Source organism: Festucalex cinctus, chromosome 15 (assembly GCF_051991245.1).
Source record: "Festucalex cinctus isolate MCC-2025b chromosome 15, RoL_Fcin_1.0, whole genome shotgun sequence".
In the NCBI taxonomy this organism is placed as follows: domain Eukaryota; kingdom Metazoa; phylum Chordata; class Actinopteri; order Syngnathiformes; family Syngnathidae; genus Festucalex; species Festucalex cinctus.
Window position 1 is genome coordinate 23,256,301 of NC_135425.1, and position 25,470 is coordinate 23,281,770.

Here is a 25,470-nt window from a genome sequence, read left to right on the forward strand (position 1 = left end):
TGATGTCTAATTTCCATTTCTTATTACAGTGTACAAAGTTGCTAATTCAGTTGATTGCATGCGTCGAGATATAGATTTTAGCCGAAAGGGTGTAGCTTCTAACATTAGCGTTGTTTAGTAAAATGGTAGTTTCCTGTTTTCACTAACGATGTCACTTAAGCGTAGGGAAATGTAGATGTGAGTCAAAGCATTTAGCAGCTAACATTAGCGCAGTTAATTGAACGCTAGCTGTCCTTTTTATAAAGACTGCAGATTGAATTATCTCGCGGAATGCCAAAATTTGGATGCGGCAGGTGTACCTAATGACGTGTCTGCCGAGTGTATTGAAAGACCCGCTATTGCTTTAATAATCTTTTTCTGTGAGTGACTAAATGAAGCACAATGCCACACCAAGAAGAGCCGATGATCATCACTCACTCGGGTCAGCCACCGCTGTGTGAGAATGACCTGGCCGAAGGGAAAAAAAAAAAAAAAAAGTCATCACGGCCCGAGTCACTGATCGTGTTTTTGTCTCCTCAACCTTATTTTCTCCTCAGTGGACGCGGCTCAGACGACTCAATCCACTCCATCAGATCACAGCTCATCCCCGCAAATCCTCCTCTTTGCCTCCCTTTCTTCCCCGTAATGCTCAATCCCGCGTCGGTACACAAGGCCTCCCTTTCAGCGCCCGTCTTCCTGGAGGTGGCCTCATTAGCCCGAGATGTTTTGTTTGTTTGTTCCTCTCTTAAAGGAGCTCAATTGAGCAGCAGGCAGCAAACCCCCCTCCCTTCTTTTGGGGGTTTGAGGGAGGCGGGCGCTAATGCTAGCTAGGGTTATGGGGTGGGGTGACATCAACCCTGGGGTCTCCGTGGCCCGAATGCTGCCTTCCAGAAAACAGAAAAGTGAGAAATAACGTCACCGAAAATATATCCAGACTTAGGACTATTACGTGTACTCGAGTGCAGCAGCTCCTTGTGAGTGTTTTCATTTCATATTTGTGTGTTAACTGTCTCATTAAAAAAAAAAAAAAAAAAAAAAATGGCTGCAAGTGCATCGGCGAATGTGGCTCGCCTTGCCCACATGTGAGGGCATTACAGTACCTTAACACAGTCAAAACAGGCACAATATTAAATATGTCCAAAATGAACCTAAAATGGCTGCTTCCAATCACGATATGAAGCTCACGATACGATAATTAGATATTACATATTTAAAAAAGGTTGCAATATTGTAAAAAATATTATTATTATTATTATTATTATTATTATTATTATTATTATTATATGTTGTTAATGCATGCACACATTGAGGTTTCTCCACATATTGACTTTATCCCTTCATCTGACAATTAATGTAGATTTTAAACATAGAAGGGCCAAAACATCCCTAATGAAAATTAAATTGCACTAAAGAAAAAAAACAAACTAGCCACCATAGGGTGCTAGACTGCACAAATGGAAATCAACCTGACTTTTTTAACAGGTGTATTGCATTTAAATATCGTGAGCATGACGACGACGATACTGTGGCAGTTTTAATATCACGATATCACGATATCGCGCTTATCGTTACATCCCTACTCATAATACGTATGTCGACCAAATTTCATATCGCTACTGGATCCGGGGGCTAAATTGTGAAAAAGATTGGGACAATTGGGAATTAGACAAAATGAGGTTTAGAATGGCCTCTTTAAATCAAAACGACAGACCCCAAGCGTCTTTTCAGGCTTTTCTTGAGATTTAGTCGTGATAAATACATCTACCAAATTTCATATTGAAACTGTCTTGCAGGGTTGAATTTTCAAAACTCGCATCACATATTGTGAGGCCCGAATGATGAACACATTGTCAAATGAATTCTCTCTGACAATTCGTCACATTGTCTTCCACAGGGGAAGATATTTCTGGCTGTGATATTTATTTACAAGTGGGAAATGTCATCTTGTCATTTCCTCTCGCAAACGCAACGAAATAACGATAGAAAATAGTTTGTATTTGTCATAAAACGTTTAAAAAAAACAAAAAACTCCCAGTTGGAATATTTGGCCTCTTTCACATAAGCAAGTGAAAGAAAATTTCAACTATTTCACACACGCAAATACACACTGGAAGGACGCACAAGCGGATTAATTATTGGGCTGGTTTTAAATCTGGCGGAAGGACAGCCTGTTGTTGCTGCAGAATGGCTTTGTAATTAAAAGGAGCTGAGCTACGGCGACGGCGGCAAAGGCCACACATCAGACGCCGGACGGCAATTCCTCCCCCCGTTCCACGCACCAACCCGGCCCCCCACTCCCACCCCACTTCCACGCACCGAGCCTCGGCGAGGAACATCAGGCACCCCGCGCCATTAAGTTGATTGCGCAGATGCGTTTATTCGCTCAGAGTTGTAAAGATTACTCGACTATTCTCTGGCAGAAGTACCGCTACTGCCTTTTAATGTGCACTTAGCCGGCTGATTTAATGACTCGCTGTCGCTTCACGTTTCGCGCGCCGTGTCCAAAGGACAAGCGCGCGACTGCGAGTTAGCGGGACGGCTACTTGGACGGAATATTCGGCGGCACCGTGCAGTCTGATAACATATCCATAAAGCATCACATCAGAATGGATGCCACCAATTCCCAACCACTGCAGGAAAATGTCAAATTACACTTTATTGGTCCAGAAATTATTTATTTAAAAAATAAATAAATAGGACCTGACCAATGTAGACTTTTTGAGGTGGATGCCAAATCCGATATCTGGCAACGGAAAAATTCTGATAACCGGCCGATTCATTGAAAAAAAAAATGCATAAAATAAAAATAACTCAATTTTTGGGTCCCTTAACACTTACAAAAATAAAGTTATAAATTACAGGCAGAACAACTGACAGTTTTAAAATACGGGAAAAAAAAATCACCAAAAATTGGGATATATTTTTTTTTGCCAATTCTTATTTATTTATTAATGAATTAATTTATTTATTTAGGGAGGGTTGGTATTTTTGTGTCATGTTGTAATGTGTTAATATATAAAAAAAGAAAACAAAAGAAAAAAAAGAAAACATCAAGAATCAGCCTCTTCCCCCCAAAAGGCAAATTTTAAACGTTAATATCAGGTGATTAATTGGTTAGGCCCCATTTTATTATAATAATAAAATAGCACTATACTGTATGGCACTTAATAAAAACATACAGTCACAGTTTGAGCATCATATCATTCAATGAATCGACACCAGGGGGCAGTATAATTCATCTAGAAACATAGACTTGCTGATGAAACAGAAAAGGATTGTTGTTTCTTTGCGGAGGATAAAGAATATAGGCGAGTTTTATTATTTTAATCGATGACGTGTTTGACTATCAAGCTACTCCAAAAGTAGAAACACTTCTTCACTTACTGATGAGGCAGCATTAGGAGTAACTTGGGGGTTTCGATGTCTTGCTCAAGGACGGGCTCGGCATGGTCACAGAGGGGTCAGGATCGAACCAACAACCATCTTGTTCGGAGACTAGAACGCTTTTCACCCGAGCCACGTATAAACAGAAGTTGTTTCAGGGTTTGCAATTATTGTGATATCGATGCTAAGTTCCATTAGCTCGTTTATAGCATCTCCCATTATGTGTTAGCATTAGGCTAGTGGAGCAAGTCTTCTTTTCTTTTCTGAAAAGTGATGTTATATCTCATTACAAATGGGTCACCGATTTGTTTATCTGATTTAGTGAGGGCGTGAGTTGTATTTCGTGTTCCATTTATTAAGGTTTTAGTGTGTTTTTTTTTTTTTTTTTTTTTATTAAGGGCGGCTATTGTATTAAAATGCACTGTAAGACTTTTTAAAGACTTGAAAAATGAATTCGGAAGCAGAATCGAGCGTAGACGACTCGTCTCAATTGATTTGATATGACTGCAGACATTGTCTACCTCCCTGGGCAATGACAACGGGATACCTCTTCGTTCTTTTTTTTTTTTTTTTTTTTTTTTTTTTTGGTAAGCTGTAAAAATGTTTTTTTTTTTTAGCCCATTTTCTTGCTTTCACTGCTCTTCTTCTTCAAACAAACTTGCTCCCGCCTCCCTCTTCTCCTTCCCTATCTGCTTTTGCCTGAGTGCTGCCTGCCTGCCTGCCTGCACACCTCCATCCCGCTCTTTTTTTTTCCCCTTCCCTATCGCCGCCTCCTCCCTCTATACTTTCTTCTCCATCCATCTCCTCCTCCTCCGCCTCCTCCTCCTCCTCCTCTTCCTCCCTCCCTGCACCCGGCTAGCACCTCGCTCCACTCCATTTTCCTGCACATGCGATTTGCCTAACAATAAGTGGCTCTGCCCAAGGTCAGATAAGAGAAGCACAGCCCAGGAAGCCACAGCCACTGTTTCTTTCATCCCTTTTTTTTTTTTTTTTTTTTTTTTTTTTTTTTTTTAGCCCCCCCCCCTCGCTCGCCCTCCTCACGGCTTGCGAATTATCTCTGCAGCACATAATAATAATTACTGAGGACGGCAACAGCGAGATAAGAGCGAGGCAGCTGAAATGGCGAGAGAGAGAGAGAGAGAGAACGAGAGAGGGAGGGAAGGAGGGAGGGAGCAGGTTAGAAAAACTGAGGGAAAAGAAAGGAGGAAGGCGCGAGGGGAGGGAGCAAAAAAAAAAAAAAAAAAAAAGTGACGGAATGACGAGTAGCAAGCAACAGCCGCGAAAAAAAAGTGCTCCATTTGGCAGTACGGACTTTCAAATGGTGCAAAGTTTTCTGAGGAGAAATGTACAAAAGTTGCACAACATACAAAAGTTGAGCAAAAGAGGATAAAAAAAATAAATAAATAAATAAATTCTGCTGTCTTTCATTTGGATTCATTTACGACTTCTTGTGTTTCTCAAGGGGAAAAAAAAAACCTCAACGAATGCATTTTAAAAAGTTCAATTGAATTCAGATAAATTGAAATGAAGTCCTTAACCCTTTCCAACCAATTTATCGCCATCGCAATAAATGGAAATGCTTTTATTGGAATTACAGATCATGTTTTAAAACAGTTTAATGGCTCAACTGTTAAAAGTACATGAAAAGTTCACTATATTCATTTGTCTGTTTTGATCAAATCAATAAAAAAAAAAGTTCTATGTGCTCCCGTTAAGTCTAAAAACGACATTCCGATTAATATTGTGTTAGTGGAATAAGCAGCAAAATCCAGCAGTTTTCATCAATATCAGAAGGCGGCCATTTGGCCACTTGCTGTCGACTGAAGATGACATCACAGTTGCTCAGGTAATGACTAATCACGGCTCAATTTTCTGAGTTTGGTCATGTGATGTTGGCAAGCTGAGCCATGATATGAGCCACGTTATCTGACCAACTGTGATGTCATTTCCAGTCGACACCAAGTGGCAAAATGGCCGCCCGCTGAGATGGATAAAAATGACTGCCGTTTTTTTTGTTTTGTTTTTGTTTTTTGTTTTTTTTGCTGTTTAACTCATATTCTACAAATGCAATATCAATCAGAACACAATGTTTGGACTAGTGGGGCCCATACAACATATTATTATTAAGAAATTTGGTTGGCTGACTGTCCCCTTAACTCTTTTACTGCTACACGTTATCAAAAAAAAATTTTAATATGACAAAGGCTTTGATCATTCACATCATCCTTGAAAACATTCAAGTTCATCAAATTTCGTCTTGTTTCATTGTAATTTCATACACCAGCAGCCCACTATAAAGAGATACAATGCTGCCATCTGGTGGCCATAGTTAGTGAGTTTTTTGATTCCACAACCCATTGACCAGGCAGCGCTCACTGCCCACTGATTTAAAAAAAAAAAAATGTAGTTGACGTCATTTAACGTTGATGGTGGCATACATTGTGATTTTACTAATCGTTATGAAAGGTTTTTGGCGGTCAAAGAGTTAACTAACAATAATGGAGTCACATAAATTTATTGGACACTGTATTTAAAAAAAAAAAAAAAAAAAAAGGCTATTCTTGTGATAGGTTAGTAGATTTTCAAAAAAAAAAAAAAACAATGCATTGTGACAAAAAACTTTTTTGAGGGGGTCATGTATTTGTTGTTAAATAAAATAAAATAAAATAAAATAAAATAAAATAAATAATGACCAAAGTGGTAATTGTGCTTTAAAGGTATATATATATATATATATATATATATATATATATATATATATATATATATATATATATATATTTTTTTTTTTTTTTTTTTTTTTTTTTTTTTGAGCTTGCGGAATAAATGAATTAATTATGGTCACATAATTAGTCACATAAATGTAAAATCAAGCATGACAAAACCATTTAGTCAGATCTCACCCAAAACAACAAACAGTGTGATGAAGCCTGTTACTGTTACAATTTGGTTGGATTTCATACTTGAAAAAAATAAATCAAATAACACAATCACCAAAACAACATTCTGAGCTCCTATGTGTTTTTTTTTTTCCTCTGTAGAAAATGTAAGCTCACATTTGGAGTGACGAGAATAAAAAGTTGTTTACTCACATCGCAGGCGGATACCTGGAGTCACATCACTTCCTGGCAGGAAGCGTCCAATCACAGCGCAATTTAGTTTCTGCAACAAAAAAGAAAAAAAAAAAAAAGTGATGGGAAGCAATTACTGTGTAATAGGACGCAGCGTAATTGGATATTAAGTGCAAAAATCAACTCAACCGCTTTGGAAAAGTCATCTTGTTTCTTTGGATTTCAAGACAAACAATTTATTTTATTTTTTTTTCCCACTCCCGCCGCGATCAGTCGACGCTAAATAACGGAAATTGCTTTTTTTCCTCTCGTTAATGCCGCCGTGTGGCTCGCCGGCGTCTTTGCACCTGAGACAAGTCGCTCGCATCGGAGTGCTTCTCGGCGGGCGGCAAATTGTCACTTTGCCGCCACGCCGAGTGCACCCCCGCTAAAAAAAAAAAAAAAAAAAAAAAAAACTGTCATGCTGCCATCGTGCAGAAATGGAGGAAGATCATTTGTTCCTTGATGACTTGCTTTTACAAGCGCACACAAACATTATGTGCTGCGATGCTGACAGACACACGCTGAGTGTGTTCTCGCAACAATTTGGGGAGATTTCATACGGAAAAAAAAAAAAAAAAAGCAGTCAATGCAAAACTTTAAGTGTGTTTCAGTAGGAATTCATACACAACAAAAAACAGTTAGTACTTGGTTATAGGCACACCTGTCAGGTGGGATGGATTATCTCGGCAAAGGAGAAGTGCTCACTATCACAGATTTAGACTGGCTCGTGAACAATATTTGAGAGAAACGGTGATATCGTCGCGTATGTGGAAGAAGTTTTAGATCTTTGAGTTCATCTCATAAAAAAATGGGAGCAAAAACAAAAGTTTTGCGTTCATATTTTTGTTGAGTATAAAAAGAACGAGGCAGCGGCCAAAGAAATATTTTTTTTGTAGTTGAAGAGTTATGTAGGTTGATTTGATATTTATATAAAACTTATGAGGTTCTTTATGCATGAGAATTGTGCAAAAAAAACAAAAAACCCCCAAACATATTTAGTTGAATTTGGTCCAAAAAAAAAAAAAAACAAGTGTAGAAAACCAATAATTACTTTTGCATACATTAATGTAAACATTATGGGATTCTTTATGCATGAGAATTGTGAAGGAAAAAAAATACATATTTAGTTGGATTTGGTCCCCAAAAAAAAAAAACACGTAAAAAAAAAAGTGAAGAAAAAAAGTGAAGAAAAAAAATGCATATTTAGTTGGATTTGGTCCAAAAAAAAGTGAAGAAAACCAATAATTACTTTTGCATATATGAATGTAAACATTTTTTTTGTGTGTGATCCAACGAAATTCTCCTGAGAAATTTAAATTCATGAGATCCTTTACGCATGAGAATCTCACACATAAGGAGCCCTTCCTCCTGAGAATTTTGTACAAAAAAAGGTGACAATTTAGTTATATTTAATCTAAAAAAATATAATAAATGAACGCATTGAAAATAAGTCAATTTTTGCTTTTATTTTCCATTCAACAAAATTCTGCAGTAATGTCACTGCATGATGGCAATAAAGGACACACGCGCACACACACACACACACACACACAGGTGCACAAACTGACCCCCCCCCCAAAAAAAAGTAAGCGTGTCGGTCGGCAGCTCGCCAGCCACCTGACCCTTGAACTCTATATCTGAGGGTGCACGCTAAGCTGGCGTAGCCTCAACCTACCAATCCCCCCCACCCAACAACCCCCACCCCCCAACACCCAGAGGACCCGCTATCAGCCGGCCCGAGTACTTCTGCAGAGGCCTGATATCCAGGCTGGATTGAGTGGGAGTGAGGTGGGAGGGGGGGGGGGTTTGATGGTGTGTGTGTGTGTGTGTGTGTGTGGGGGGGGGGGGGTTATATGGTGATGGTGAGGAGGGGGGGGTTGTGATTTACAGCGCGAGACGACGCGGGAATAAGAATGAGCCTCGCTTGTGTATTTGTGTTTGCTGGATGTCTTTGAACGCAGCAGCGCCCCCCCCCCCCCCCCGCCTCGTCTCAGCCCCGCCCCCCCCCCCCCCCCAATCTCCTCTCTGGCCTGCGTGTTGTGATGACTATCAGCAATGTATTATTACTTCAAACCGTGGCAGATTAGCCCCCCTCTCCTCCCTTCCGCCTCAATCTGCCCCCCCCCCCCCCCCTCCTCCCCGAGTCTTCTTCTCGGTCCTTACATCCAGTTGCCCCCCCCCCCACCCACCCACCCACCACCACCCCCTCCATCACTCCCTCAGAGTGCCGCTTGCCGTAAAGCCATTCTGGCCTCCTCTTATCTCCCGACTCAGGCCCTGTCACTCGGCTGACCCGTGAACTCTTGCATCCTGAGTGAGGGTGAGGGGGGGGAAGAAAGTGAGGGGGGGGGAGTGAGGAGCAGGAGTTGGGAGGAGGAGGATGCGGGTAGGAGGAGAGATGGGAAGAAGCATGGAAGGTGAGAAGGAAGCGGTGGAGGAGGGAGGAAGGAGGATGATGACGTCACCATGATGATGATGATGATGGTGGTGGTGATGATGATGATGATGATGATGATGATGGTGATGATGATGATGATGATGGTGGGGAGGAATTTTCGGAAATTTTCTCACCAAAAAGTTTTTAAAGAGGACTTTTTTTTCTTGTTTATTTATTTATTTATTTTTTGTGTGTGGGGGGTGGACCTTCCCAGAACATTGTAGTATGCCCCCGAAAAAAAAAATAAAAAATAAAAATCAGACTTTACTGTCTCCCACTTTCTGCGGGCCAAGCAAGCGCTTCATTTGCATACTCGCCCGGCGCGCTAACCGACTAAAATGACCGTCCGGCGTCTTATCTTGGCGTTTGGAGCCGCACACCTGCCAGCAGCTGACTGTTAACCCCCCGCATCTCCCGCCCCCCCTTCTCAAAAAAAGCGCATCATTTGGCCACATTGATTAGAAGCGAGAGCGAACTTCTTATGCATTAGCGCGTCGTGTCAACGCCCTGCCAGGGCCCGATAGCCGCCTTATCTGCCGCGCCGCCTGATAACGCGCAACACGCCGCCGCTGCACATGGAGAGGGCGGCGGCAGAGGAAGGCGCAAATGTTTTTTTTTTTTTTCACCCCCTCCCATCACTCACTCTCCCTTTCTCAACCTCATTTGCATTTCTCTCTTTTTCATTCGCCGCTGTCCACTGGGCCAGCTCCTTTTTTTCCTCACAACCCCCCCCCTACGCCTCCTCAGGAGCGTCTCTCGGAGGCGAGGTCACGAGGGAGACAATGCAAACACGGGCCGTGTGAATAGCGGCCGGGAAGAGGACAGCTGTTGGAGATGACAGCGATGGCTGTTAAAACGCAATCTGTCTCTCTTCCCGCCGGCCCGGCCTGTTGCCGTGACGGCACAACCTCCTCCGCCGCCTCACACTTAATAATGAGCCTTTTTGCCTTTATTTGCACTTTTTCTTCATAAAATATTGGCACTTTTTACTCGCAGAAATACAACTACAATCTCGGAATAATGAAACTTGAGTATAATGACTTTTTTCTTGTTGTACAACTAACACCTTTTCCTTGCAAAAATAGGACTTTTTGTTGTCATAATAATTAAAAAAAAATTCTGAGAAAATTTACATTTTTTTCTTGCCTAAAAAAATCTACACTTTTTTCAGAATATTTAATATATTTTTTTTCTCATAGTATTAATTACTTGTTTATTAAAAAAAAAAACAGTTTTTACAGAATATTACAACTTTGTTTCAGATTATTAATTCTTGTTTTTACCTGTCAGAGTATTAAATTTTTTTTCTGAGAAAATTGACCATTTCTTTGCAGAAAAATGCTTTATTTTTTTTCTAAAAAAAACAAAAACAAAAAACTTACTTGTAAAACGTACTTGTAAAAATATGACTTTTTTTTTTCCTGCCAAAATATTAGAATTTCTTTCTGAAAAATTTGACATTTTTTTTTCCTCGCCAAATTTTTTTTTCCTAAAAAAAAAAATAAATCTACAATTTTTTCGGAATATTTCATATATTTTTATCATAGTATCAGTCGCTTGTTTATTAAAAAAAAAACTTAAAGTTATAGTTATTACAACTTTTTTTCAGAATATTAACTCTTGTGTTCTTGCAAAAACATTGTTTCTCTTCTAAGGAAATTACAACTTTTAAAATTATTTCAACATCTTTTTCTCAGAGTATTTTTTATCATAATCATTCGACCTGATTTTTTTTTCTCGCAAAAATTGCCGTAGTCTGACTTATAGCACACACAAAAAAAAAGTCACCGTCACACGTGCAACTGTCAAACAGCAGTCAATGTGAGAGGCCAGTGTGTCATCTCACGCACATGCATGCACACAGGTATGGAAATGCACAGCAGCTGTGGTGTGAACAATGACAACATGCTGAAACACGTCAATATCACACCCCGGCATAAAAAAAAGAAAGCACACCAACAAAGAATAGCATCAAGGTTTTCACAGATTTATTGTTCCCTAGTTTAATATTTTTTGGTATCGAAAAAAGCAAAATGTCATTTTACAGTGTAAATTACAAGCCAATCTGATTGAATGTTATGCTTTTTTTCTCGGAAAAAAAAAAAAAAAAAAAAGTACATGACATTTTTGACATTTTACGTTGATATTGACAATTACATTTATTCCAGCAATGAAATAATAAAATTAAGACAACCGCTTACTTTATTTTTCTAAACACAACTTCAATTTTGTGATAAGATATTTTTTGAAAACGTATGTCTTAATTCTTGAAATATTTCAACTTTAATCGCTTAATATTCTGAAAATTATTCTTGAAAAATAGCACATACATTTCAGAATATTGTGTAATTTATCTTCTCTCAAATTATGACTATTTCTCATGTTGTTTAGGGTTCCTTTCTTGAAATACATACTTAATTTTTGTAATATTCTGACCTTTTTATTAGGGAAAAAAGTATCTTTATTATTGTAAAATGTGACTTTTTTTTTTTTCTAAGAATTTTTGTCCAAATATTTATCTTTGAAAACTTGTGAATTTAACGTGAATTTAACGTCCTAATATTATTATTATTTTATTTTTTTGAATATTTTTAAATCATCTGGTGGCAGCCGAGTTAAAATGAATTTTGACGTCTGTAGTTGTTTAATTAATTTATTAATTTATAAAAAAAAAATTCTCATAGGATTTTCTTTCTTGAAAAAAAACAAACACTTAAATCATGTAATATTGCTTTCCTAATTGGAAAAATAACATGTTTATTCTCGTAAACTACTTTTTTTTTTTTTTAAGAAACTTTTTTTTTCGTAATTCTGATAGCAGAATCCTTTGCACATAAAATAGTAATATAAGCTTATGAAACGAGTCTCTTTTGTCCATTATTTATTTATTAATTTTAATTATCATTTTTGTGCACTAATTGTTTTCTTTTTTTTATTATTATTATTTTGTGCGTGGTATGAGTGAGCGTAAAAAGGCAACACTATTAGCTCAAGTGTTGATTAAAAGCCGCCGGCGGGCAGAGTTTAGCGGTCAGGTGAGCACTCGACGGTAACACGGCACCACGTGATTGGTCGCTGATAGGAAAATATTGATTTTAGCGGCTCCGGCGAGCAGAATGGGGCCAAAGGAAAAGGCTGCCATACGCGACTCAACAAACCACTAAAAAAGCCACCGATCGCGTTGATGTTTCCGCAATGTCTCCGCGTTATTAACCCCTAACGCACCTTGCCACTCGCCCAAATAACTAAAATTGAAATTGAAAAAACATTCTCATTAACAAATAAAATGAAAACAAAAATGCTTTTGAAAAATAGCTGAAACCACATCTTATGTTTATGTCAACATCAATTTAAAGAAATTAACATTGAAGACTCAGGCGAATTAGTGGAGCCCAGAGTTCAAAGCAAACATGGTGAAGCGGCACTTAGATGTAACGCCGCACAAAAATGGAATAAGCTACCACCAGGAGTGAAGTCAGCCCTGAGTGTAAATGCTTTCAAATCCAGGTACAAAACTTATTTTTCTATACCTCTGATTAAGGTCTTTGAATATTTAAAAAAAATAATTTTCACAATATGGTTTTTAAGTAATTTTAAAAACCAACTTCTTTTCCTTTATCTTACTTTTAAACGTTTTAAAGGTCTTGTGTTAATGTGTGTTGATGCATTTTTTCCCCCCCTCTGACTCTGAACGTTATTGGCTGCTGTGTCTTTAAATGCTTTGTGGTGTTGTGTTTGCTTGTTATTATAATAATAATTAAACAAATAAATTGCCTTGCCTTGTCTTAAAAAACTAAAACTAACTATAATTACCGTAAAAAAATGTCCTTTTTTTCATATTTGTCAATTAATTTCATCAACAAAATACTAAAAAAAAATTTTTTAAACTAAAGCTAATACTAAAACTAATAAAAATACACCGAAAACAAATGAGAAATCAATACATTTTGTTTAAAAATCTCAATTAACACAGCTGCTCCAAAAACACATAAACAAACATCAAAACAAAACAAAGTTTCATGAAAAATCCCCAAACTATTGTAGCTTTCAACACAGCCTGTGGAGGCAGATGGCCGCCCACCCGGAGCTTGGCGTCCGCCGGTCGCGTTTTCCCATTAAAACGGCTTCGGTCACGTGCGTGCCCGCGGGCAACCTGCCGTCTTTTTTGGTAAGAGAATACCGAGCGCAGTCCAGAAGCTCGTTGTGAAAAGCGCTCGGGGAAGCGTTTTAGCATTTGGTGCGCTACGCTAAGGAAAAGTAGGCTAGTGTGGCTTTGGAAGTTGCCATGGAAACAAACTTGGTGACACATTATTGACCTGAGCTGTCGCATAAGGTCGTTATCAGGCGGAAAGCCAGTATATCCAAATATGGTCTTTTTTCTTTTCTTTTTTTTTTTACACAAATCAATACTATCGGTCTGTCCTCACCTTATCTTACAAGTTATGAACCAATTTAAAGTGCTGAAATTAGCTTGATTACAAATCCTTTAACTCTCTCGAGCTCACAACTGGGATGTGTTGTAAGACTCGCCCTTCACTTTGCGGGAGCCGTGCAGCATCGTGGCGCCTCAAGATTGAAAGTCTGGATGTTTTTTTTTTTTTTTAAGACGATAACGAGTGGAACGAGTTACCCGGATTTGAGCCATTGATCTGACATATGATATTCTTGACCATATAAGAAGTATTTTTTTTATTATTATTATTATTTTAGAATGTTATATTTTGCTTAAGACTACAACTTTATTCTTGTAGCATTGTTATCTTTATGTGACATTTTTTTTTTTAATCTTGAAAAAATGTTATTTCATAAACCGTATTTTACATCGGCAATCTACAATGTACTGTGCATTGTTCTTAAAATAACATAATTTTTGTCGATTCTTTAGATTATTCTGTAGATTAACATTCTTGACTATGTAATAAAAACAAATGCTTAGCTTTGTATTTTCTTTGCTACTAATGAGAAGATGCAAATAAGGACATGCTGCTTTTTTTTTTTTTTTTTTTAATCTATGGAAGGATAAATTGTTTGTATTCATTCATTCATTAGAAATCACACCTCCAGAGGAGGAGGAGGAGTTGGAGGGGGATTGTTTGGGCCAGTTGAGGGTTTATTAATGAAGCTGTAATCAACACGAACACACGCTACATTTCTTTTTTTTTTTTGGGGGGGGGGACAAAAGCAGCCTTGCTGGACTATCACTGGACTGCAAAGCAAGCGCGCTCAGGTAGCCGAATGCGTGTGCGTGTGCGTGTGTGTCATATCGCAGGCCACATGCTCCACTGACAGCTGGAGATAAACAAGTCTGAACGGAGGATACGATTTATCAACGTGAATGAACCCCCACCAAAAAAAATAAAAATAAAAAAATAATCTGTCGATCTGTAGTGTAGCTTGGGGGCAGGCAAGCGGGTGGAGGGGGGCATATCTGCTCTTAAGAAAAAAATAATAATAATAATGATGTAAGATTTTGATTTTCCAACTGTTTTTCTCAAGAAACAAGAGAATTCTCTTATGTGTAATTTTTCAATATCACTAATTGATCATTGAACATTCTTTTCCCTTGTAATAGTGCAATTTAGTTTTCTAAACAAAATAAATAAATAATAATAATAATAATCCAACAACTCTTGGGGTGGAAGCCTTTTTTTTTTTTTTTTTTTTTTTTTAAACATGCAATTTTTTTTCTCCAAAATAAGAGCTTTTTCCTCTTAATATTAGAAAAAAAACTAAGAAATTTTACAGCAATACAGTAATTTATCTTTTTTTTGTAAAAACACAATATTTTTAGTGCTAATATGTTATTCCTAAAATAAATATATGACTTTGTTCTCATATTGTTGTGACTATTTATCAAAAAATTACAACTTCATTCTTATAAAATTAGAATTTTTTTTTTTACTCAACTCAACTTTATTTATAAGTACTCAAATAAATGTAAATAAAAACCTAATATTATAGCTATCCATCCATTTTCTGAACCGCTTGCTCCTCACAAGGGTCGCGATGGGTGCTGGAGCCTATCCCAGCTGGCTATGGGCAGCAGGCGGGGTACACCCTGAACTGGTTGCATATTATAACTATTCCTTGATTTAAAAAAAAAAAGAAAAAAAAAAGACAAAAAAAAAAAGACTCCAGTCTAAAAATATGAATCTGTTTCTACAAATATACGACTATTATTTTATTACGACTTTTTCATACCTAAATAAATAAATAAAACTATTCTGATAATATTACCGTTTTCTCGTATTACTACAACTTGTAATATTATAACTTTAATCTTGTACTTCTAGGTAAGTAAATAAGCCTGTAAATAAATTAATAATATGTTATTATATGTCATAATATTATATTTAATTTCTCCCAAAAACTCCAGGCCCTTTTTTTTTTTTTTTGTGTGTGTTGAGTGCTGGGTTGTGCTGAGGTGATGGGTGCAAATTAGTTGACTTGCCCCTGGTGCTGGCAACGCACGCCATGCCACTGCCTGCGCTGGCTCGCCAACCACACAACTGCCATCCGACAACCCCCCCCCCCGCCCACACACACACACACATACCTCACAATTAAAGCACAGCTTGGATGTTGCGTGGCGTCTGAGAGGGTGTTAGCGCCTTGTCTGCACGCTTCCTCGCCCCCGCTGGAGAGCCCGATTCAAGGCCAGAAGGTGTCAGACGCCCAGGAGTGGACCCCATGCTGGAGACCGAGGAGAGAAAGGAGAAATAATGATGCAGGGCGCACTCTGCGCATGTGCGTGTGCGTGTGTGTGTGTGTGTGTGCGTGGCGTACAAGTGTTGTCTTGTTTATGTTTTGTTTGGACGCTGTTGATTGTGCCCTGGAACCACGATGGCGTTTGATGAGTGTGACCTTGTGGAGGCGTTAACTAGATTCTTCACGCCCAAATATGGTGTTCTGCCGCAATTTCCCACTTCCAGTCTTTGAGGGTTTGAACCAAAAAGGAGAAACATCCAAAAACTGCCTTTCCACTTTTTTTTTTTTTTTTTTTTTTTTTCCTCAGTAAAAATAGTGCAATTGATTTTTCTAAACAAAATAAATAAATAATAATAATCCAACAACTCTTGGGGTGGAAGCCTTTTTTTTTTTTTCTTTTTTTTTTTTTTTTTTTAAACATGCAATTTTCTTCTTCATTTTTGTAATTCAATGACATTTTTTCTCAAAAATAAGAACTTTTTCCTCTTAATATTAGAAAAAAAACAAAATAAATTTTATAGCAATACAGTATTATATTTTTTTTTGTAAAAACACACTATTTTAGTGCTAATATGTTATTCCTATAATAAATATATGACTTTGTTCTCACAATGTTGTGACTATTTATCAAAAAATTACAACTTCATTCTTATAAAATTTGATTTTTTTTTTTTTTTTTTTTTTACTCAACTCAACTTTATTTACTCAACTTTTTCTCAGTAAAAAAAAAAAAAAAAGATACCATCAATTTGGCTATCCGCCATCATGAACCAGGAAATAACGGAATGCTAGAGCTGTAGTACCATTTAAAGCCCAATTCACACTGGTTGTGGAACGGACGCGGTGCGTTTTCCGTACGGCGCAAGGATAGAACGCATTCAAGTCGACTGCGGCGATGCGGAAGGTTTCCGCAGGAGTTCTATTTCTTCCAGACGCCGAATTGTGGAATTGCATGAAGCTGAAGAAATGACACGAGCCGGACAGGAAGTCGGGCGTCTCGCATCAAGTTAAATCCGTGATATTTCAAAATAAAACCGTTTGCGAAAATGTATTTTTGAGGGGAGGGAAGCTAGCTAGCTACATAGCATGACATGAATCGGACATTTAAGACAAAAAATGAGCTCAGAATAAACTAAACATGACAAAATGACACTATTTAAACACAAAACGTACTTACCCATGGTAGAACTGCCACTTCTCTTTCTTGCGCTGCCTCACCACCAGACATTTGGATTTGGGCCTGTTTTACTGCTGCTTCTTCTCTCTCCTTCAACGCACCGGGAGAACAGAATGCGAATGAAACTAACATTGCACCTACTTAAACTCAACAAGAATTTGCTTCTCCCACTGGTCGCTGAATCAGTGGAGGTTGGTGTTTCACTCTGCTTCATTTATCCTTACTTCCTTCCTTTAGTCTTTCCTCTGGGTTTTTTTAGGTTTCCCTAATCTGTTGGAATTTAGATGTATCTGTGGTTGGTGAAAGATTCTGGATTTGTCTGGTTGGTGTTGGATTTCACTTTGTTTCATCTTTCTTTGCTTTGATCCTTCCTCTGGTCTCCTGACAACTTCACGACTCTGGCGTGACTCTGAACTATCCGGTGAAAGTGAAGGGTCTTGGATTTATAACGGAATTTATATGAGCACAAACTCGCACGCAAGCATAAAAAAAAAAGAAGTTACATTTAAAAAATTTACATTGTACAGTATTGAATCATGTGAGAAAGGTTGCCCACCTGGCATCCGTTGCAGCCTGGTCATCCGAGAGGGGGGGGATCCCTTCATCTGTGATTTCTTCTCAAGGTTTCTCATTCAAGGCTTTGTCTACATTTTTTTTGTCTTTAAAAGAAAAGCAAGGTCATACTTTACACACAGACACACGCGCACACACAGCGAGTATTGATCAGGGTTACTTTTAACAGACCGCTGTGAGGTCCATTAACCTGCGCTGATGACAAAGCATTAAGAGACTGATGTGTCTCTGGGGGGGGGCTGGCGGGGGTCTTTTGTGGCAAACATAATGACTCATCATGAGTGACGTCTCCAAATGATGTTTGCTACTTTTCACATTGCACGCCGCCCGGGCCTTTGTTGTCGCCGCTCGGCCCCGTTCGCGTCACTTTGAAGGTGTTCCGCGTCCTAATTGACACTCGTCTCCCGTCACCATGGCAACTGAACACCCGCCTCCAATCAACTCGGGAGAGAAAGTAGAAAATCAACAATTAACGTGTTTAATGTCAATGACCCCGGTGCACAAAACTCAAGGACATCTTATTTTGTCTTATCTCCAGCTCCTGTTATGTTTGTTACCATGACAACCAAGCTCTGCCAGTTGGTCTTTCCCACCCCTAACAGAGAAACTACAATGAAGTTATAATAGTACATGAAAATAAAGCATTTGAGGCCAGCTTTCGATCTCATACGTACCTTCCTGCATCACGCACGACCCGCAAAAACCAAAGAAAGAGCTTCAAGTTCTCTTTTGTCTGGAAAGTGTGAAAAGTGGCACACGGAGTCCTCGGGGGAGGCTCGCGCACACTCAGTCATCCCTTCGCTCTCCCTTAGCAGCCTCCCCCAAACAGACTTCCTCCCTCCATAATTACCACTTATTAATTTTAAATGAGAGCCCTAACACGTCGCGTGGTATTAATACGGCCTGTTAATTCGTGGGGGTAATTTATGGGGCGTGGGTGGGGATGATGGGATGATGGAGCGCGCCTCGTCCATCACGTCGTTACGAAGACCGGAGGACATCTTCTGCAGCCAGATATCCTGTTTGAAGAATACGAGAGAATGTTGCCACAGACAACAAGTTACAACTTCGCCAAGGTCCAACATTAATTCAAAAACATTTTACCATGCAGTTTTTGGAGATTTCCCGTTATTGTCGAACCATTACTTGCCAGAAATTCCTTCAGTTATGAGGTCTCATAGATCCAAAAGCCCTCATTATAAAACATCTCCGCTGTGCTTTTGCAAAACTTTGTGTATGTGCTTTTGCCATATTTATGAAGCATACGAGAGATTGTTGTCACATGTAGGACAAAACCAGTAACTGCCACAAATCCCTGCAGCTACGACTTCTCAAATGTCCAACAACACTGATTCTAAGACATTTTCACACAGTTCTCAGACACTTGAGGGTTTTTACCAAACTTTAGCGCGGGCATTTGAAGGATACGGGAGATTGTTGTCACATGTAGGACAAAACCAGTAACTGCCACAAATCCCTGCAGCTACGACTTCTCAAATGTCCAACAACACTGATTCTAAGACATTTTCACACAGTTCTCAGACACTTGAGGGTTTTTACCAAACTTTAGCGCGGGCATTTGAAGGATACGGGAGATTGTTGTCAAATCCAGGACACCGTCAGCAACCGTCACAAATTCCTGCAGTTGTGACTTTTTTTCAAGGTCCAACAACACTGTTTCTAGGACATTTTCCCACAGTGCTTACACAATTGCCAAATTTTAGATCTAGACATTTGAAGTGTATGGGATATTGTTGTCGCATGTAGGACACAGCCAACATTTGTGATCAATTTCAAGCGTTACTAGAGCTGTGAGTTTTCCCGAAAACTTCCATTATAAAATCATTTTCGGCACATGCTTATTGAGAGATTTTGTGTATTTTTTTTGCAAGGTTAAGGCCAAACCTGCAGCCAGGACATATTAGGAATATGGCGATTGTTGTCACCTGAGGGACACACCCACTACTTGCCAGAAATTCCTGGGGTTATAAGCTCTGCAAGGTCCCAAAAATATATATTATACAACTTCTTCTCCCGTGCATTTGGGAGACTTTATGTATGTTTTTAGAACACTTTAGGGCAAACCCACATCTTAGCCACATCTTATGATTTCATGTTTTTTTTATTTTTTTTTATCACCATGAAAATCATATTCCAGCATCTCCCTCTTACAACGTTTCCCATCATTCTTCTCTCGCCGTCTCTTTTCACTGTGTCCCATTTCAAGGGGGAGGGGGGGCTTTTCAGGGCTGAAGTGGCGCTTGGCTCTGCTCGAGTGTCTTCGCGGCTGTGACCGGGCCTTCCATTCACTCACAGTGCACACACGTGTGTGCGTGCGTGTGTGTCCGAGCCTGCAATTCACCAATTTCACCGCTAATTAGCCCACAAAAGCGAGCGGCGGGGCGGTGTGGGGAGGTATGGAGGAGGGAGGTGCGGACGAGAGGGGTGGCATATGCGGGAGGTCCAGGCCTGAGGGGTGTGTGCGTGCGTGTGTGCGTGTGCGGGGCGGGGGGGGGGGGGGGGGGGGGCTGACGGTGGCACAGCTGAGACACATGGCACGGGACCAGACAGACGCCTTTGTGTGTGCGGAAAGCGTATGTCACAGTGGTTGTGTGTACGATGTGTGCGTGAAGTGTGTGCGCGTGTCTCTCACTTGGTCCAGCCTGGGCCAGTCTTAACTGGCGAGGCTGCTCCCAGCATGTCCAGTGCTCCCACTACGCCCACTGGCATTGGCATCGAGTGCTGGTACGCTGCCATCACTGCTTCTCCTTGCGTGTGTGCGTGCGTGCGCGCGCGTGTGTGTGTGTGTATGCTGCCTGCCAATATTTGTCCTTCTCACGAGCTGGTGGAGTTCCCAGGAAAGCAGGCTGCCTGGCGCGCGGCCCATCGGAAACGAGGGCTTTTTCCCAAAACGTCATTTGTGCGGCTTTTGTTTGTGGTTTAATGAGCATTTAATTCTTTAGCGCGCGTACATGTCGCCGTGTCGCATATTTTGCCGTTTGCCAGATGATTCCTTTATTGAAATGGTTGGAATTGTCATTTCTGTTCTTGAAGAAGAAGAAACAAAAAACAGCCTAATGTGACAAAGCTACACAAAAAGCCACGTGTGTTCTCATTGAACATTCCCACATTTAACGAGAGTAACGCAATCCTTTATGTTAAATTATAGCAATTTGTCCACTAGATGGCACTACTTTCCTGCCATTCAAAGAATGCAGCAAAATGTCAGCTTTCGGCAGCGTGACATATATTTAATTTCTATGTTCCTTTTTGCAGAGAGAACTCACAAGTGTTTTCTTGGTTAAAATACACAAGTTTCTGTGCACATTCAAAGCATGAAGCAAAACCATTCTTGTCGAAACATCTGAAATGATGTGTGTCGATACCAAACAATTTTAATCCTACATGCAAATAATTCTCATCAAATGACTGCATTTGCATGTTTCCACCAGATGGCATTACTTTCCTCCCATTCAAAGCATGAAGCAAACTATCGCTGTTTTGTGCAAGAGAGCCTGGCTACGAAAATTAAAACTGTGTTGCTATTGACAACTAATGCAATCCTTTATGTTAAGATTTCAATTTGGACAACTCCATTTTTATATTTGTCCTTCAGATGGCGCTATATTCCCCCATTCAAAGCATGCAGCAGAATGTCAGCTTTCAGCAACATGACATATATTTAATTTATATGGTCCTTTTTGTAGAGATGACTCACAAGTCCTTTTCTTGGTTAAAATACACAAACACGATGGAGTTTATGTGCATATTCAAAGCATGAAGCAAAACTCGTCAACAAAACGTTTGAAATTATCATTGTATGTGTGTCGATACTAAACAATTTTAATCCTACATGCAAATAATTCTCATCAAATGACTACATTTCCATATGTTTGCACCAGATGGTGCTACTTTCCTCCCAGTCAAAGCATGAAGCAAAGTATTGATGTTTTGTGCAAGGGGGCCTGGCTATGGAAATTGAAACTGTTGCTACTGACAACTAATGCAATTTTTCATGTTAAGATTTCAACGTGGACAACTTCATTTTGATATTGATATCCCCCATTCAAAGCATGCAGAAAAATGTCCGTTTTCTGCCAAGGTAAACAAATCAAGGAAGAACCCTTTGATTCACTTTCATTCATCCCTGACAACAAAAATATCCCCATCTGATTTTTCTTTAATTAGATTGAGGAGTACAACATGAACAAAAGTGGAATATTTTTATGTAATTTCACTATAAGTCATCTTGACAAATCTATGATAATAATTGGATGCACAATTCTATATCGACACCCTGAGCGCCTGCACACGATGGACATATTTAAAATGTGTGGCGAGACGGCCGTATCGTGAACAAATACGTGTAATCGAAGACGTGCGCGTCAGGTCTATTTGTTGGACGAGCGCACACTGTAAATTCTATCTTCCTGTCATTTTTCCGTTTTGTTGATGCGGCGAGAAGGCGCAATATTTCAACGTGATGTTTATTACGCCGGGCGGTCACAGAGGGGGCTCACGCTGGAAGCGCGCTTGCCTTGAAGGACGCGCGGAATAAAAGACTAAATACTGGATAGTCCTCCAGTTTCTCTTGAACCTTGATCGTAAAGATTGTGCCGAGCGACTGTCGATGACGCCAACGGAGCAGCTGCGCCAACGGAGCAGCTGCAAAGGTGCGTCTAATGAAGTGGGCCGCGTAAGCAAGTGCTGCAACGCCGTCAATAATTACAGATTTATAGTTAACATCTTTTCCTTGTTCAAACGCACAAGTGTAAAAATTAACTTAAGTGGTAAATGTAAAAACACAAACAAAAATGTACGCCAGAGTTTAAATAAATGACGACTGTGGACTTCTTCACATGATTGTTGTAAATGGAAAAGTCAAAACCTTGAGCATATTCAACGCAAAACTGCATAAACACGCATTCTGAAAGGAAAAATAAGGATGAATTGGGTGTTTTATATTGCAATACACCGAGTGAATTACCTTGATTCTTATTTGACATTTTATGCTGTTCCTTATAGGACATTGCCTCATGACAGCATGCTAAGCTCCTTTCTACAATTGCAAGCTAACTTCATGAAAACCGTTTTGATGAAAATATTCCTCAATTAAAAACTGGTTAACACGCAGTTTTGGTGCCAACAGTTTTTTGATGTGGCTGAATCCGAAAAAGGCGAATTTCAACAAAGAGTTGGAGTTTTGTTTTGTGTTTAGGTTTGTAAAAAAAATATTGGGTCCTCTTCATTTTTACTTACTTTCCCCCTTTTTTTTTTTTCTTTTTTTTTTTAAATCTGATTTGCATGTTACTTGGTAAAATTTCATGATGGGCTTTATTAGGGGTGTTTAAAAAAAATAGATTCGGCAATATATCGCGATATTACAGTCTGCAATTCTCGAATCGATTCAATAGACGGCCAAATTGATTTGTAAACATCCATTTTTGATGGAAAATACACCACACCAATGAGCAAATGCTCCCTGCGCGCACTCTGCCAATATTGAGAGCGCCAATGCCCCCTAATGTAGTGGAGGTACAACTGCGCTTTTATTTTGGGACAGTAAAAAAAAATTTAAAAAAATAAAAAAATAAAAAAGCATGTTCCCCGAGGTCAAACGCGCCCCCCTTGATGGAGTCTCGCGCCCCCCTTGGGGGTGGGGGCTCACTATTTGAGAAGCACTAAACTAGCGTGATCTCTGTCTCCACATCCGAAAACAACTCAAATAAACACTTTTCTGTAGGATGCACCACTTCAACATACTTCCTTGAATATCACTTTCCTATTTGGCTTTGGCGGTATTTTATGCTGTTTCAACAAAAAAAAAATAATAATAATAATGATAATAAAAAATATGTGTCAGATTACCGTTCATACCTTTTGTGACGTTTTTGTTTTGGTGAGGTTGGGAAAGCCTGGTGTTGAAGATTTATCACGATTGCACCTCTGCCATGGACATTCTCTCTCAAATCCAAGCAGACAAGATTTATCATCAATGTTGCCAAACTACCGTTTATATTCCACGCAGTGCGATACATCTGCAGCACCCCCCCCCCACCCCCCCCTCTGAGACTGGGCGGCAAATCAAGACACCGAAACAGGGACGGCAAAGTCAGGAGTATATTTCTTCTATAAAAGCATCAAGAGAGACGAATTTTATTTTATTTTATTTTTTTTTTATTAGGGTTTGAGCTAAAGGCCCGTCTTTTTATTATGTTCTCATTTGAATTATTTACTGGGCGAGATAAGAGCGCACCGCCGTAAACTAACGCGGCCGCTTGCTAATGTTCCACCGGCGCCCATTTAGCAGGCCGCCGCGGCAAAAGGCGGGAACGCGTCGGCGTCGGCGCGCGTGTGACTGATGGCCACCGTCGTCCCGCCGCTGATGGATGAACGTTGCGGACGGGTTTGGGGCCGTATTGATCGCGGCTGTCATTGCTGCTAGCGTCAGTGGTTTGGCGAAGGGGAGGGGGAGAAAAGGGGGTGGGGGGGGGTTGTTGATGAAGGGATGCATGATGGGATGTTTGCACACTCAACGGTTTTTTGTGTGTGTTTTATTTTTTTCTTCCCAAAGCAAGCTTGCGGTGATTAAGTAACACGTCCCGTCGTTACGGAGCGCTCGATGAAACGTTAAACAAAAACAAGTCGATGGCGACGCGGGCCGTTTTTCACGCAGAGATTCTGCCAAAATGGCATATCTGTTGTATAGATTCGTCCAGCCTGTGCCTTTCACGCAGAAACACCAGCGAGGGATGTTGTCAATTTCACACAGCAACACAGCGCAAGTCGACTGCCACATGAATCTCCGTCACACGATGGAAGAAAGATGACTTTAGATTCTTTCACACAGAGATCCCACAAAAAGAAGCACAGCCTGTGCCTTTCACACGGAACCCAGTGAAGTATCACACTGGCATTTTTTACACGACAACGAACAAGTCGATTGTGACATGAGCATTTTTCAAGCAGATTCAGCAAAATGAGCCTCAGTTGAATAGATTCATCCAGCCTTTCACACAGAACCCAGCAAAGCAGGATATCGGCGAAAGGGTGAACGTTATCTCGCATCAATTATACATCAGAAACACATCACTGTAGAATTGATCAGCCCACGTATTTCATACGGAACCCAGCGCGGGAGGAAATTGCCACTTGACAACTAATTGTTCATTTTACCGCAACACAACATTTTGCTCTGGCAAGTACACGAAACAAAAATAGACATGTCATGTTTGCTCTCGTGTCCAGACAGCTCATTTATTTTTCATTTATTTTGTAGAGTAGGATGATAGCCCACAACCCTGAGGACCAAGATCCTGACCTCCACAAAATCATATACATATATATATATATAAAATCGAGAAATCTGTGAATACATTAATTCGTGAATTGTGAATATCAAATTGTGAATACGCGGAGAACGCAATATCACGGTCTTAAACAGGCAAGCACACTACTAGCGCAACGATATGAGCAAAGTGACGTCAAGTGAACGTTACATTTACTAGCATAATTATTTAGCATGTAGCACACAAAACAATCACGCGAAGAGACGGCAAATTTTGTCCATTCATTTTTTTTTTTTTCCTCGCTGGGATGATAACCAAGGTATCTGAAAACCTCCAGGCCACAATTGTCGCCAGGAAAAGAAAAAAAAAAGAAAACGGTGACTCATTTTCCGATAACTAACCGATAAATTGCGGCGTGCGTCGCCGCGATAACGAGGTCAACGCCACGGGGGTGGTGGAGCGGCAGCCATGTTTTCTCTCGCCTACAGCCACGACGTGACGCTTAGCTATAGCGCTGACCTCTGCGCTAATGAACAAAACACAGAGACAGAAGAGGAAAGTCGGAGGGGGGTGGAGTGGGGGGGGGGGGGGGGGGTGAATATGAATGAAAGGCAAATCTATCCGAAACACGCCTCCCTTAAATAACCCCCCCCCCCCCCCACCCTCCTCGTCCTCCTTCGCACCCTCCCCCGCCTTATATTTTATTCTCCGCCGCGCGGCGAATTTAATAAATATATGCAAATGTGTGCTGTGGAACATGACGAGTGTAAATCAGGCGAGGATGTTCTTTGAGCGCCGCCGAGATTGAGG

General features: G+C 40.0%; 1 protein-coding gene across 5 annotated transcripts in view; it reads right to left on the minus strand.

The window, feature by feature from the left end:
• The window catches only part of mzt2b (mitotic spindle organizing protein 2B), a 76,310-nt gene that overhangs the window by 23,573 nt on the left and 27,267 nt on the right, over positions 1-25,470 (minus strand). For all 5 annotated transcript variants that reach the window (XM_077496547.1, XM_077496548.1, XM_077496546.1 and 2 more), the window contains 5 exons: positions 17,562-18,390; positions 17,355-17,457; positions 16,799-16,888; positions 15,470-15,606; positions 6,456-6,525 (listed from right to left, as the gene is read on the minus strand). In XM_077496547.1, the coding sequence (XP_077352673.1) occupies positions 18,345-18,390 (46 nt within the window). In that variant the 3' untranslated portion in view covers positions 6,456-6,525; positions 15,470-15,606; positions 16,799-16,888; positions 17,355-17,457; positions 17,562-18,344. The remainder of the gene's footprint in view (positions 1-6,455; positions 6,526-15,469; positions 15,607-16,798; positions 16,889-17,354; positions 17,458-17,561; positions 18,391-25,470) is intronic.